The following is a 15538-nucleotide window of genomic DNA, read 5'->3' on the forward strand; positions in this document are numbered from 1 at the left end:
CATTTACAAAAAGTAGCGATCAAAGCTCTCTGCTTTCTGATCGGAGGGGCATTATGCAGGTGTGGGTTTACAGTGATCATTTCATCAGAGTCTCTTCTCTCTGCTGAGTCACTCCACTCCACTCCTAAAAAAAACCCAAACACCCTATAAAATGTGTCACCTGTAACCCTAGAATATGTAAATGTCAAGAGATACAAACCTGGTAATTATGCCTTTCTTGCCTTTGTGAGCTCCATTGCTCATTAAATATTAAAGACTGGATTATTTAATTTTCCACTTAAAGTTTCTCTCAAGTCTGGCAAAAGCGTGTTACGCTTTTTAAGCAGAAGACTAAGTACGTTCTCATAACATTCTCAAAGAATTGTTAGCAATGCAAATCCCATACCAGTCATCATTGTGCTACCCAGGAAACTAAAAGACCTTGAGAAACAGCAAATGCTAAAGTTTAGGAAGAAAATGTTGATCAAGCAACAACAAAATCCCTTCCGAAGATGACGGGATGAAAATTGACACATTTCTGTTACTACTGCAATGGGGCGTGGGGGGGGGGGGGGGAGGGCTGCGAGGAAATGCCTGTGGTAGGTTAAAGTGCAGCATCTCTGATTCCAGGCGAATGTTTCAGAACCAGCCAGTCGCTGAGCTTTTTTCACCTAAAGCAAGTCTGTAGAAGTATACCTCTGTGCCATCTGAAAGAGAAGATGTAAATAGAACATGTCCTTCACCGCTGCACTTTCTGAAGGCTACTTTAACGCTCGCAAGCGATCGCTTTCACCTGCATTGTATATACACGTGTGTGTATATGTGTGAGTGTGTCTAAAACTGTATTTATGTGTGGTGTGTGCAATAGTCCCCTTCCTGCGGGTGGAAATACATTATGTTTAATAAGTGCTTAAGCCCCTTCCCCTTTCATATTGGAAAATTACATCAGATTTCAGTCCTCAATGTCGTTTCCAGACATTTTACTTTAGAAACACTCCGGGTGAGAAACTTTCCGCCAAAGTGGATCTGTCACAGAAAAGTTAGTTAGAATTTAGAGACTGCGAGAAGTATTTTTATTTGTAAAGGCAGAAGGCGCTAGAAAGAAGTCGACCTTTAAAATCACATGGATGGAGCGTAGAAAACAGACATTTAAAAGTCATTTATTTGCCCTTTCTAGGTTGTGTTATTATTTTTTCTTTTTGAAAAAAATACGAACACCCAAAATAAAAAAATCTCTAAAAGCATGCGTGGCTATAAACTATCCAGACTGGCCTAACCTGGCGTCTTTAACTTATTTTGTTTGCCTACGTCAAAGTGGCGAAGAAACCAAAAGCAGAACGATAATATCACAATGCAAAAGATAAAAGAAACAAGCAGCAGGGGAAGTTTACACAGAAGTCTTCCAAAGAAGCCAAGGTTAGTGTATTTTAAGGACTACAACTGGGGGTTGGGGGGGAGATTAGGAGGAAATCCATTTCACTGGTCTTAGTCTCTGTCTTCTCTGTCCCCAACCCCCTGCCCACAGCTCTCTTCTGTTTCGTGCCAGGTGAGCTGTTGCTCTCGAGGTCCCAATCAAGGGGTCTGGGAGAGCCACTAGAGCGAAACAAAAGAGGGACGGGGGGCAGAGCCGATCTGTAAGCGATATTTAAGAAAGGAAAGAAAAAGGGGGAGAAGGAGGGAGAAGAGCGAAAAGCCCCCAAACAAATAAATGTCGGGGGCTGGAGCGAGTGTCCCCTGATCACTGTGCGATGCTGATGCAGAGGATGCTGGGGCCATCGGTAACTATGTGGTACATCCTAGCGGTGGCTCGCTGTTATAGTGTTATGGGAGGTGCCTGCGCGCGTGTCCCTCTCCCCAGCAGAGATCCCCCCACCAAAAAAAAAAAAAGCAACTTGTGGCTTAAGTCTAGTAGTTGTGCAGTTCCCCAGCGCCTGAGGCGAGCCAAGGCAGAGGGGACGCCCACGGGCACCCGCCTCGTGGACCATCCCCTCGCCCCAAAACACGCCAGCCAGCGGACAGCCCCAGGGGAAGGGAGTGAGGGGCTCGCTGCTGACCAACTCGCAAGGCGACAGAGGGGCAGGGTGGGGGGAACCCAGCCCTTCCTCGCCCGCCCTCCTTTAAAAAGAGGGTGGGGGGATTGTGAGACAAGCTGCTGTTGGGAAAGAGAAGCATTTGGAAGCGGCTGGGAGCAGATCGGGCTGCTGAGCTGGGGGGGCGGGGGGGTGGGAGCAGGAGGAGGTGCAGAGCTGGAGCAGTAGGAGGAGCCGCCGTGTGACCCGCTCCGCTCCCAAACTTGAAAGTTTATCTGCCCGAAAGCACCAGCAGCAACCTCGGTTTGCACATTCCTCCTGTTACGCGGAGAGGAGGCGTTGAGTGGGGGGAGAGCCCGGCAGACCTGAGCTGTCGCGGGAGTGCGCGAAAGGCGGGGGAGACCCAACGCACCCCCCTCCACCCCCCCGCAGGCAGCACAGCAAGCGAACCCTAACCCTGAGAGAGACAGAAGCAGAGGACCCCGGGCTGGATCGAGCTCCTTTGCCGGAGATCAAAGGCTTGCTCAGCACCCACGCGCGCGAGAGACTATTGCCAGTAGCCGACGGGGCACAGAACTGAACGAAGGCGGGGGGGGCGGGCGATCGCCGGGCAGGGTGTCACCAAAGAGTCACCGCAACCTGCGCGAGAAGAGGGGGGCAAAAACTTCCTACCCGTGGACAACAGGAAGTGAGCAGCACCACCAGCAACGGGGAGGCTCTGCTTGGAGAAAGAAGCTGCAAGACAAAGAAGGAAGGAAGGAGAGGTGAAAGACAAAACTGCTCAAGGGTTTGTGGTTTTGTGTGTGTCCCCCCCCCCCGCCTCCCTCCCAAGAGGAGAGAGCAAAAGTCAGCGGGGTGGAGGAAGGAGAAAAAAGAGAAGCAGGAGGGAGGAAGAGCAAAAGACAAGAATGTGAAGCTCCAAGGAGAGAAGAGGGGAAAGAGAGCGGAGCACACCCACAAAAGTTTCTCGCCTCCCGACCAAGCAGAAATTGAGCCCACACGCGCGCCCATACAGAAATCAGATGCCATCCAGAGCAACTTCTGGGGAAAGAGGAGCCAGGAGAGAAGAAGACGCCGAGTGGTGCAAAAAAAAAGCCCACAGAGCAGAAGAAAGCCAAGCAAAAGTAGCGGAGGGGGGGGCGGGGAAGAAGAACACGAAGCTCATGACCTTCCCCAACAAGTGAAGCTCGCACATATGTTGTGTAAAGTGTGTGCGCACCGGAGCCCCGCTGCGCGCTGTGTGTGTGTGTGTTTTGCTGCGGCTGCCCCTGCAGCCGCCGCGGCCGCTGCTGCTGCCGCTGGGGTCGGTGCCTCTTGCAGGAGGCGCTGCTGGTGCCGGGGAGACGCATCATTTGGCGGAGTGAGGCGGCTAATTGCTGAGCCCCGTCCCTCATTTACATATGCAGCCTGAGTCCGCTGGAGCCGGGCCAATCCGCGCTCGCCCCCAGCACCATTAATCGCCATGCATTATTCACAATCATAATCACCGAGCCCCATGCGCGATCCGCGCAGCCGCCCCAGCTCGCAGCGCACGCCCCACAGCACCGCGCACACCCCGCCCGGCTAATCCCCCCGCTCGCTCAGTTTGTTTGTTTCGTCCCCCCCCCCTCCCCCCCAGCTACCAACTCGACTTTTTCTTTGCGATCAATTATTTCCAGCCCCCTCCCTCCGGCTACCCCCCCTCCTCCCGCTGATGCCTCTGCAAAAAGCAGCATCCAGAAGCCGCAGTTAGCAGCATGTCTCGGCGAAAGCAAGCGAAGCCCCAGCATCTCAAGTCGGACGAGGAGCTGCAGGCGGAGGTAGTTTCTGAGCACGGTAAGGGGCTGCTCCGTGTGTCTCTGGCTCTGTGCGTCTGTGATGGTGGTGGGGGGGGGGAGGGGGAGGCGCGGGTATTTATTTATTTTCATCGCGGGCCACGGCTCGTTCCCCGTGCTGCACAGAGTGGGGATTAGGGCCGCTCGGGGGAGACACAGCGGAAAAGAAAAGTTAACAGTTCCGCCAAGTTCCCCCCACACACACACACACAGGAAACCATCCCTCCCATCGACGCCCTGCTGGCCCTGGCGGCGTTTTCATCAGCGCTGGACTTGGCGCGGGAGGGGGCTGAGTCCACTGGGCTGCCCCGGGCTGTGGGAGCTGCGCGAGGCAGAGGGGTTGGCACCCGGGAGGCGAGCTCTCCTCCCCCTTCCCAGCTGGGTTTAGTTGCTAGCTCTCGCACGCCCTGGCGTAGTTTCAGCCGAAGAAATGCCCCCCCCCCCCCGCGCCGCCCCATCTCCTCCCTCCGAAGCAGGGAAGTTGGGAGCCGCTCAGCTGCCGGGGCTCTGCTGTGGGGGCCGCAGAACGAGCCACACAGGGCAGCTCCGCCGGGCTGGGATGCGCAGCAGCGCCAGGGGGGCTCGGAGCAGCCCGGCTCCAGCCACACTCCCAGCAAACCGGGCCAGCGCGCTCGGTCCCCGTCCTCCTGCCCCCCCCCCCCCCCCCGAGCCCTCTTCAAGACGGCGGGGCTGCTGAGGGGCCCCCCATTGCCAAAGTGCCCGCCCCCCACTTTGTAGGTGGGAAGGCTTTGCCTTCCTGCACCTCTGACTCCTCCCCCGCAGGCCGAAGGGGGCTTTGGGGAGCAGGGGGGGTGGGTACAGCCCCTAGGGGTGTAAGGGACGTTGACATAAAGGGGAAGTTGGCTGGCTGGGGGAGCAGAGTTTGTCTGGAGGAGCCTGGGCGGTCTTGTACCTTTCCTCCTTGCTGGCTTTTCTCCCCATCTCAGTTCAGTTCTTCTGGGTTCGTCTCTGATTAATACTAGTCCTAATGACTACAAACGATCACTGCCACCATCGTCTTTCACAGCAGCCACATGGAGTGGGGAAGGTTTATTTTTCCCACCCATCCGCCATGAGTCCCCCCCCCACCCCACGCCCCCCACACACAGAGGCACATATGCCTGGTTTAATATAGCTAGAGTGCCCAAACTGCCAGTAAACAAGTGTCCCGGGGTGCAGTGATCCCTTTCCCCCGCCCCTACAATAACATTTATAAAATGGGGTTTCAGGCTTTTTAAAAATAGAATTAACTGTGTTGATTAGAAGTAAAATTTGCAAAGGCATCCTACAGCCCTCACTTTTCCTTGGGTAGGTTCAGGGCTTCCACTGGAAAGTTTTCTTTTCCTTCTTCCATATAATTTATCTTTTTAGTTTCTTGCATAATCAGTCAGTGAGACACTATTTCTAGACTCCCTCATTCCTTTATTTTACCAGAACAACATGCAAAAAGCCACACTGCTTTATTTGTGCCTCAAAACTGGAATTACTTACAAGTTGCGTGTGGGGGAGGGAGGGAAGGGATGAAAGTTGGAGCCTAAGGAGGATTTGGACTATGGTATCAGAACTTCACAACTTTGAAGCTTGAAGTGTGAATCTACTTCATCAGGTTAAAACATCTGTCAGATTGGCAAATCTTCAAACCCAGGACTGCCACCACCTCTTTCTCCTTCCCATAGTATTTTTTGGGGGTGGGAGGAGGTTGCTTTCGACTGTTCAGGGAAGGAAAGAGAAGGGGCCGCTAACCACTTCTGGAAACGCCTTTTGGATACTGATAGTAAGAGACAGACAGGGAAATGCTGCTTTCTGTCACACCTGAAGAAGAAAACATTGTGTGTTTTTATTTTACTTAAGTTTAAGCATAGCAGTGACAGTGCAGAATTAAAGTGAAATTATTTGTCATTGTGGAAACAAGATTAATCAAACAGTGTCTGTTGGCAGGGTTCTTGGTTTAAGAATTTCTCATTTACAAACTTTTACATGTTCAGCATCCATTTCAGTACCGGGGGGAAAACACTGCATTGCCTCATTATGTCACTTCTGGTGAGTTAATATATTGAAGAAAATTCTTAAACTATTTTTGTTTTGCTTTGTTTCGGGAGTCTTATCTATGTAGCCATGTCACCCGAGATTAGAACAGGAGATATGCTAAAAAGAAACGCTTGCATATGGTGGGTAGATTAAGGACAAAGAATCTTTTTGTCATGGAAATATATTTTTTTGGTTTTGTTTTGTTTACTTCATCACATAGAATTTCTCACACTTGGTTTGTTTTGTATTGCCCTCAATGACTACATGATTAAATGAATGGATTTATTTCTGCCGAATGAGAAAGACAGTCTTTCCATCAAAAGGACTACATTGCATCCCAGTGAGGAATTTTAAAGCGTTATTATTGTGGTCCCTGAATAGCTCAAAATCGGCTTTCACAGCAGCCCTAAAATGCAACAATGTAAATACTTCTCAGCCTTAGAAGGCTGTTATCAAAATGTGTTGTGTCCCCATTTATTAAAACATATTTAAATTAATGGAATGAAACCCGGTGTAGTTAACAATAAAAGAGCTGGAGCCCTGTTATTGGTTTTTCACTTTCATTTCAGAAATGTGAACAAGGTGAACTTAGTAGTGTAAACAAGATGACGGATATGTAGTGCACATTTGTATAGTGTAAATTATTTGTACTTTATCATACAAAATACAAATATTGCTACTTTTAAAACAATTTAAAAGATCAAATATATTTAGGTGCACAAAGAAGATCTTAGAATTAAAACATGTCTTTCAAGTCAGTGCTTTTCATTTCCATTCACAGTTGTAATCAAGATATTGCCACAGTTCCTGAACATATTTTGCAACAGGCCAAAAATAGTCAGTCCAGGACAGAACAGAGGAGGAGTCATTTTGCAGTTTTGAGGGTGTGTGGGGGGGAGGGTTAAAGCAAAGAAAGTAATAATGCTTTTATATTACCTGTATCCTTTTACATATTTTTAGAGTATTTACACTCTGTGATAGAAATTATTGATAACCCAATATTAAGTTGAGGAACTTATTTATTTAATGTAAGCATATATTTAATAGCATTATCAAAATATATTTTCATTAAGTGAAGCATTTTAAGTGAATGTTCTATAGGTATATTACTTATAATTACAAATGAACAGTAGCAAAAGGAAACCTGCCAGTTTGGAAAACAGAATGGTAGATAAACAGCAGGCTGTATTTAAAGTTATATAGAGGCCAGTCAACTTAGGTGGCGATGTTACAATGGAAGCTTTAGAATTGTAGTAAATAATTTTTGAAGTCAGTTTGGATGACAGCATAATGCAGCTGAGTTCAACAACAGAACAGTCTCAGTATGGGAAGTCTGGTGAGAAAGTGTTTGAAATCTGAAGATAATTGACAATGTCATGAGCTACAAATTTACATTCAGAAAATCATTTTAAATGATTTTTTAATGTGGAAAGGTAAAATATGCCTTTTGTAAATGGGAAAAGAAATGTTGGCAAACAACTAGTAATTATAGATTGCTTTGCCAGATATATTGTAGAATAATGAACAAAAAGATATTTATTCACACAACATTTTAAGGATGCCATATTAAAACAAAATGATGGAAATCATTTACAAAGAGCGACAGAAGACCCGGAAAAACTGTTGTTGATATAAAACACAATATGCTCTTCTTTTTTAAGAAAAAATGATTTCAGATATTAGTGTTTTAAATTTCTAGCATTTCTGTTTTTCCTAAATCAACAGATTTTTGATAATTCAAAATTATATTCTACTAAAGAAAAGAGAAATATTACATGTATTTTGACTCAGATTAATTCATGTTACTAGTGAATAGCATGAGCTTAGCATTTTTAAAGTAGGAATAATTAAACAAAGTTTTTATAATGTTAAAAAAGTGATTCCAGTGTTGCTGTTCTAAAGTTCTAGCAAGAGTAACTATGGCAATTGATGCTTTGGACTGTTTTCATTCTAAGCTAATGGCTGAGATGTGTTATTGTTTGTTTTGAGAGGAAAGGAATACTTTAAAGGAAGCAAGTAATGGCAATCTTTGAATATGATTTTTGCAACCTAATATCTATTTAAAATGCTGCATATAATTACATTGAAGTGTTTTCTTTTTTTTTTTTTTTTTTTACATTTGCAAAATGCATAATACATTCTAATGGCTGTATCTTTTGAATGCTGGTGAACAAGAATTACATTCTGTATATTTTAACATCTACTAGCTGAAATAATACAGTGTTCTTTTGAAATCATATATATATATATATATAATTACACCAATTCTGTGTAATCAATTTTCGTTAAAAAAATTATTTTATATATGTGTGTATATAAATTAAACACACACCCTACAAGCATAGGAATATATCTGCATTAAAAATATAAGAAAACAAACAACCAAAAAATAACCCCAAAAAATAACCAGATTTTGCAAACACTCTTTTTGAAGCAGCAACACCAGAGATTGCTTATTTAGTTTGAAAAATAATATCTTAAGGTAAAATAGAAGTATTGCTGATTAATTGCCACTTTAATGAGAGAGGATAATTGAGATTGTTTGCTGAAGTTCTTTTGGAATTCTTGTACATAATTCATCTACGAACTTTGCAGCTTATATATTTGTAGATAATTTTGATTCTCTTCAAAGAGAACAAAGGAAAGTGTATGGATTAACATCAGGAATTATTTAACAAGTTGATTGTTGTATGCAAGATAATGGTAAAAGAAGGCAAAAGTGGGTCAGATTTCATTTTGTGCTGCTAATCTGAGAAGTTTTACCATTGAGCTTGAGGTGGTCATATGGATATTTTCTTTTCTTTGAGAAATCTTCAAAGGTACTACGCTGACTTCTGTATAATAAATATCAGCAGGATACTAATACCTTTAATTGTAAATGTTGATAACTTGTACTTTCTAAAATATTTGAAAAAAATTCATTTGAGAAGCTAGTATTCAAGTTTCTTTTTAAATAAGAATTTATTTAAAAAAGAAAAAACTCAAACAAATGTTCATAAATTCTACTTCTGAAAAATAATTTAAGTCCTGATTTTTAGGGGGTTGTTTTTCTTCTTTTTTTGGTTGGGTTTATTTGTTTTTTGTTTTTGTCCTCCCCCTCCCCATATGATTTGCTGACTGATTGCCAAGCCGGGACAAGCATAATCTGTAGACTGTCCATTGACTCAGGAGGTGAGTCAGTTAGTTTTGCTGATAATAAAACAGGTCTGGTATGATATTAAAATAGTTCAGTTCTGACATATTTTATACGAAATAAAGCATGCATGAAACACTTCAACCAGAATATTTTGTCTGTAAGCTGACAGTAATGTTCTATAAACTTTTCAGAGGAAGTAGTGTTAAATCTAGTTATAATTCTACATTTTTGTTGAACAGTACATTTCAATGAAGAGGGCCAAAATGCTGCTTGCTTTACCCTCGCAAAACCTCCCACTATATTTTATAGGAGTTTTCCATGATTAAATTGAGCAAGGTTTAAACCATAATGTACTTTTAGGGTTATGTTTAAGTGGCGTTCTGTTACAGATGGTTTCCTTTTTTGGAGGGGGGGAGGAAATTGGAAAAGCTAGAAAAATCATGCCATAAATGAATTATAGAAAACATAAACTCGTGAAATTTTAAAATAATTATTTTAAATAACTGAGCTAAACAAGACTGGACTCTAGGTTTTTGTTTTGTTCTAATTTACTATGCACAATATTAGTACACACACACAACATTCAAACCAGATTTTTTTCTAATTTTCTCAGTGTTGACTTTGTTAATATTGTGCCTTCTCCTTCCCCGCAAAAAAATCAAAACTCTTGGGGTTGGAAAATACACCAATAAACAATACTTCTGACAAAGTCAATAGAACGTCTAAATATTTTACAATGTATGCCTGTCTTTTTCAATCCACACTTAAACAGGTTAATTTTTGTGTTCAAGACCACCCCTTCTGTGTTTTCTGTGTATTAGTGTCCAGTGTACTATAGAAAGTCTCTTTGGTCTCAGTGAAAAGGTGGGATTGCACGGAGTGCCAACAAGCTTCCAAAGGACTCTCCCTGAGGGTGGGTAGTTAGAAGTGCTTTAACAAGGCTTGCTGATTTAACCTTTGCCTGCTTTGCCCTGCCAGGGGTGGCCACTAGATGTCAAGCTCATAATACAATTAGTACATCTGTGCAGTTGACCTTGGCAGTACGGCTTACCACTGTTCTGTTAAGTGTTAACACTGAATTTGAGTGTTAACTAGAGATCCCTGTGAGTTTGCTACATGCTGTACAACTTATCAAATGCCCATCTAGTTCAGGACAAGTGTTTACAGTTCTCAAAGAAGGAAAAAGGGTTCCTTTTGTGCGGCCTTGCATCTTGAACTTCTTAATTAACCCTGCATGTGCCATAGCACTTTTGTTTCAATTAATCAGAACAGCCTTATTATTCACTATTTCAAGAGAACTCTCCAAAAAGCTCTGTTTGGTAATTCCATTGTATGATTTTATATCTATGTAGTAATATGTTTCATAAACTGCGTATGACTAGCAGTAATAGGTTTGTTTAGTTTTTTGTGCAGCTTTAGTTATCCAACACAACACTGCAGTACAGGGAATGGCAAATGAGCAAAATGACTGAGCTACATAATTAGCAGTGAATTACTTATACTTCGGTCCTACAGACGCTTGTGCACGTGAGTAACTTTTACTCACAGAAGTAGTCTCATTGACTTAAATGTTTGTGTGTTCATTCCTCTTGTGCATAAGCCTTTGCAGGATTGGGCTCGTAATTGGCTTCTAATATTTGTGGTCCTGTAAACACAAACTGGCCATTCTTCCAGTATTTGTTCAGTCATTGGTCTGTTTTATTTTGCAGAGTTAGGCAGTCTAAAATTACATTTATGTAGTTTAAGACTTAGTTAATCATCAACTTTCTGAAGCAAGGAAATTATGTAAAAGCCTGGTGTTTTATTTAATTCTTTAGCCTTATTTGATTTTGTACTTTCTGTTTCATTACTGGCTAAGTTAGAGTTATCAGCCTTGAAACTGTAAGGATTCCTAATAAAAAAATATTCTGTTTAAAAAAAAAGTGAGCATGTTCATGTATATTTAATTATACAAATGTATTTTCTATAAATATAAAATGTGATATCAGCCAACTGAATAGCTTATTATATATGGTCTTGAAACATAACAAATATCTTATTATTTGGTACAATATCTTGCACAGATATTCTGAACCAATTGTGAATGTTGCATTCCTTCCACATCTGCATGCATACATAATGGCACCAGTGTTTTAGATAACTAGTGCTTCATTGCACAAATTAGAAACTGCAAATGTTTTAAACAGAAGACAGTTAGTGACTGTGCCACAGGTGGCTGTTACTTAACAAATTCTGAGATTTAGGCCACTGAATAGATTAAGCTACGTGCGCCAGGTCAGTACAAGTTTTTGCATAGCAAGAGTGCCCTCCACTGTTCAAATCCATATTAACAGCTTTTGTGGTCTGTGAAAAAGGACAGAAAAATTTTCTATTGAGCCAGGAATTTCTTCTCCATTGTTAAACACAGTAGGGGTCTCTATTTGTCTCCTCCTGTTTCACAGCTTGGGCTCAGTATGTGATAATTCATCTTTCTTTATGGGATTTAGAGCTATCATAAAGAGTTAAAAAGAATTAATTTGCAAGAAAATAAATCTCTTCTAACAATTTAAGCAAACTTTTTAAATGCTTTGTACATTTTAGGAGATAAAGCAAAAGTAGTAATATTGCTCTCAAGGATCAATCAATTGTAAGGTTACTGGCTCATGGGAAAGTTAATATTTTTGGAAGAAAATAAAATTGTTTTTTATATATGTTTAACAAATAAAAATTGTGCTTGAAAAAATGTTTGTCTACTCTGACAAAATGAATTATAAGTATTTGTCCAATTCTCTATTTCACCAATCTTTAGTAATTGGGAAGCATATTTATAAGATCTTTTGCCACAGATACAAACAAAACTGCTAAGACCTGCTGTTTGAAATAGCTATTAGATTTGCATGCAAGAGATTTCTACATCTAGTTTCATGATTAGAGGACATTTTTATCTTTACCTGATGTAACATTCTGGTATGGGGGAGGTAATTCGTCTTTTGCTGAAACTTCTTTATAGTTCCTATCGTGCTTCAGAAAGAAAGGTTGGTAGTTTAAACTTCATACATTAGAAATACATATACTTTTTAAAACGATTAAAGATTTTGTGTTATTAAACTCTGTACCTGATTCACAGATAAGAGATTTTTCCAGATTTTTCATTGCCATTATTTTTAATATTACGTGTGATCTGAAAAGTTTTAGAAAATGTTTTGTTTGACAAATTTCTTGGACCTTTCACGATCTATTTCTTTGGTTATAAAACTTTAAGTAACACGTTAACTTTTGAAAGTATACTAATCCTAAAAAATGAGTGTTTTCTCTTACTTTCATTGTTTTATCTAATTCTCTTCTGAACGTATGTACAATTATGAAGCACATAATTTAAGGCTTTTATGATGCCACTTGAACAAAAATGTATAGTAAAACATTGCATTGCCAGAGAACATTACTTTAGATTGTAAGGATCGCTATCTAATATAATCAAAAAGGTGCTTTACAATCATTTATATGCAAAACTAGAATTGATTTTTTGAAATAATAATCATAAAAACAAAACAGAAACCAAGCTAAAACAGAGTGAAACAGTTTTGGCTCCTGTTCGTCCTAAGAAAAATGGCCTTTAGCTAACAGTCAGCATACATTAAGGAATTATTCTTATGAGACTGAAATATTTAATTTAAGCCCATTTCATAGCAGTGAATGGTATTTAGTATCTCTGAAACATCCACTTGTTATCTTTTCTCTCACAGGTATTGAAAAAACTTTAGCTTTCCAGTAGCATATAAGAGAATGTCCTGCTGTAAAATATAAGACTCTTGAAATAGGGTCTACAAACCCTATGTATCTATACATAGGGTTTATAGCTGTGCCAGTTTTTTCCTAACTTTACATGTTTCCTCATGTTAACTGGAAGAGTCACTACCATTTAAGCCATTTGCCACCCTCTGTTCCTCTCAGACTACAAGAAAGAAGATTAACATTGTATTCCATATAGAGATGCATTGCTTGAAGCATGAACAGCATTTGATGAGTACAGTTAGTGACACCAGTAAAGTAGAATTCTCTCCACATCAACATCTTGTACCTCCCAAATAGTGCCAATAGAGCACACTAAGTAATGCAAGCTATTACAATAACAAAAATGACTTCCACAAAACATCTTCAAATAAATGAACATGAAAAATTCAAATAAAGGGCCCAACCATCAGCTGGTGCAAATTGGCATCCATCTATTGAAGTCAATGCAGCTACAGTGATATTTACACTACCTGAAGATCTGGCCCTAAGTATCTTTGTGGATGTGTTGGCTAAAAATTTTCACTGTTTTTCATACGGTAACCCTCATCCCTTGACTATTAGCAGCTTCAATACCTGTTAGTTGTTGAATTGCTAATGAGAAAAATCAAATAATTGAGAAGTTAATGGCTCAAACCCTGAAATCCAAACTCAGGCAAAATTCATATTCAACTCCTGTTGTTTCAGTAACAACTACAGGATGTCTACAAGATTAAGCAGTTACTCTATTAACTAAAAAAAACCTCCATGTAAAACTTCATTGTAGTAGCACTTTCATTATCTAATCGTTGTTTTCAGCAGAAATAAAAATGATAAAATACTGCATTATTTAATTAATTTAATCACTTTTATTTTAGTACATGGAAGAGTGAAGGCAAGTTGTTAAACATAAAGCAAATGTGAAATAAATTATTAAAGTATTCCACCAGCAGTGCAAGTCCAGACTCATATGAAAAACAACTTCTTGGCTTAAATCTATGACAGATGTAAAAGGTTGAAGAGCCTGGAATATGATAAAATGGTGAGATGAATTCCCTCTAACCTATACAGCTATTCATATAAGTGTGATGCTAGAATTTTATCAGACAGCAAAATATACTGTTTCTGATAAATATGGGCAACATGGAGCAATCTACTTTTCAGCAGAAGTCCCCATTGAAATCAATGGGGAGTTATGTTTAAAAATAAATCAGTGGCACGATATAGCACTTTTTTGTTTTGTTTTTTAAATTAATAATTAAAATTGAAAGTGGTGTAGGAAGCTAAGTGCAAAATATATCAGCGTACATTTCATTCCAGTGACTGCTTTTTTCTTTTCTTTTCTTTTTTTTTTTTTAAGAATAGTTAGAACTCACCACTTTCACTTAACGTCGTTCTTTTTCAAAGTGTCTGTATGAGGCCTGATCTTAAAAACTGTTCCTTGCATGAATAGCCCAATTTACTTCAATGGAATTCCTTGCATAAGTAAGGGCTTACTCACTCAAGTAAGGGCTTGCAGAATTGGGGGCATAGTCTATAATTCTGTAAAGAATCTCAGCACTCACAGAAGGCGCTGTACAATTAATAAATAATGTCTGTATGTCAGATTAATGTTTCCTACAATTAATGACATCTGTTTGCTTGCCAGTATAGAAAGTGAAGCTTTGGGAAGGTTATTAGTATTTTTGTTCTTTTAAAAAAAAAACATATTTCATAAAAAATATCAAAATGATCTCTTCTAGATCAGGGACATTGGTTGGATTTTTGTGTGTTTTGGAGTTTATTTTTAAAAAAGCTACTTTCTACATTGCTTTTAAAAAATACTATTTTAGAAAATGATTTATTTTTTAAAAAGAGATGAATGTACCTGGTTCTATAGTTTGAAAAGTATTCTGGATATTTATATTCCTGTTGTTTTACTGGAGGGGAATCTGAAAGGCAGAGTCATTCCCCAGTCTTTAAGGGCCCAAACCTACTCCCACGGAACTCAGTGGGAAGCTTGCCATCAACTTCAGTGGGAGCAAGAGTGGGCTCTAATAGTTTAACTATAGTGTTTTATTACATTTCATATTTTAAGTTGAGGGGCGCACTTGAAATGTAAAACATTGCTTTTCTTGTGCTGTGCATTAGTGTAACAGGTTAGTTATAGCACTGATGTATTATAGAGATCCATGTTGATAGTCTCTCATGATAATGTGTGCAGTGGTTTAGGCATCCATTGAAAGCTCATCTACCTATATTTCTTAGTTATCACATATCTAAATCACAAGACTGTCTCTAATTTAGAAAAAAAATGTTTTGAAATAATGAGAATACTTTCGAATTTGGATTTAATGATTATTGTACCTTGTCTGAAATAATTACATGGTTTATATTTGAGCAGTTCATTCTAGATAAGAGAACTGCCATACTTGAATGGCTATATTACTAGTATCCATCACAAATGACTTGAATCTGTTGTGCAAGGTTTGTTCAGAGGAAGATCTCCCTATTGGAAAAAATAAGCAATATTTAGTTACAATGGTAGTAAGAGAAACAAGCAGGTTAGACACTGTTAATAAGTATCCCACCCTGCCAAAAAACAAACAAACGGGGGGGACCTTTGCCCAAAGTCCCAGTGTGTTTGGAAATGAGCACTGGAAAAACTACATAAATTAAAAGCTCACAAAGGACTCAATCTGCAGTCCTTAATCAGGCAACACTCCCAAAGAACTCAGTGGGCACTGAGTAAGGACTACAGGATCAGGCTCCAAGACTGTAAAAATGTAAATCTGTAATGTAAATAAAGATTTGTTTGAATTGTC

The 15538-nt window shown here is 40.2% G+C and overlaps 1 protein-coding gene across 2 annotated transcripts in view; it reads left to right on the forward strand.

Annotated features, from left to right (window-relative positions):
* Positions 1-2297: 2297 nt before the first annotated feature.
* The window catches only part of SALL3 (spalt like transcription factor 3), a 24277-nt gene continuing 11036 nt past the window's right edge, over positions 2298-15538 (forward strand). Inside the window, exons 1-2 of one of the 2 annotated variants that reach the window (XM_073331795.1) lie at positions 2298-3216; positions 3668-3824. In XM_073331795.1, coding sequence (XP_073187896.1) covers positions 3746-3824 — 79 coding nt within the window. In that variant the 5' untranslated portion in view covers positions 2298-3216; positions 3668-3745. The remainder of the gene's footprint in view (positions 3217-3667; positions 3825-15538) is intronic. The other variant, XM_073331796.1, reaches the window with a different exon arrangement.

Source organism: Lepidochelys kempii, chromosome 2, assembly GCF_965140265.1.
Source record: "Lepidochelys kempii isolate rLepKem1 chromosome 2, rLepKem1.hap2, whole genome shotgun sequence".
NCBI classification, from domain to species: domain Eukaryota; kingdom Metazoa; phylum Chordata; order Testudines; family Cheloniidae; genus Lepidochelys; species Lepidochelys kempii.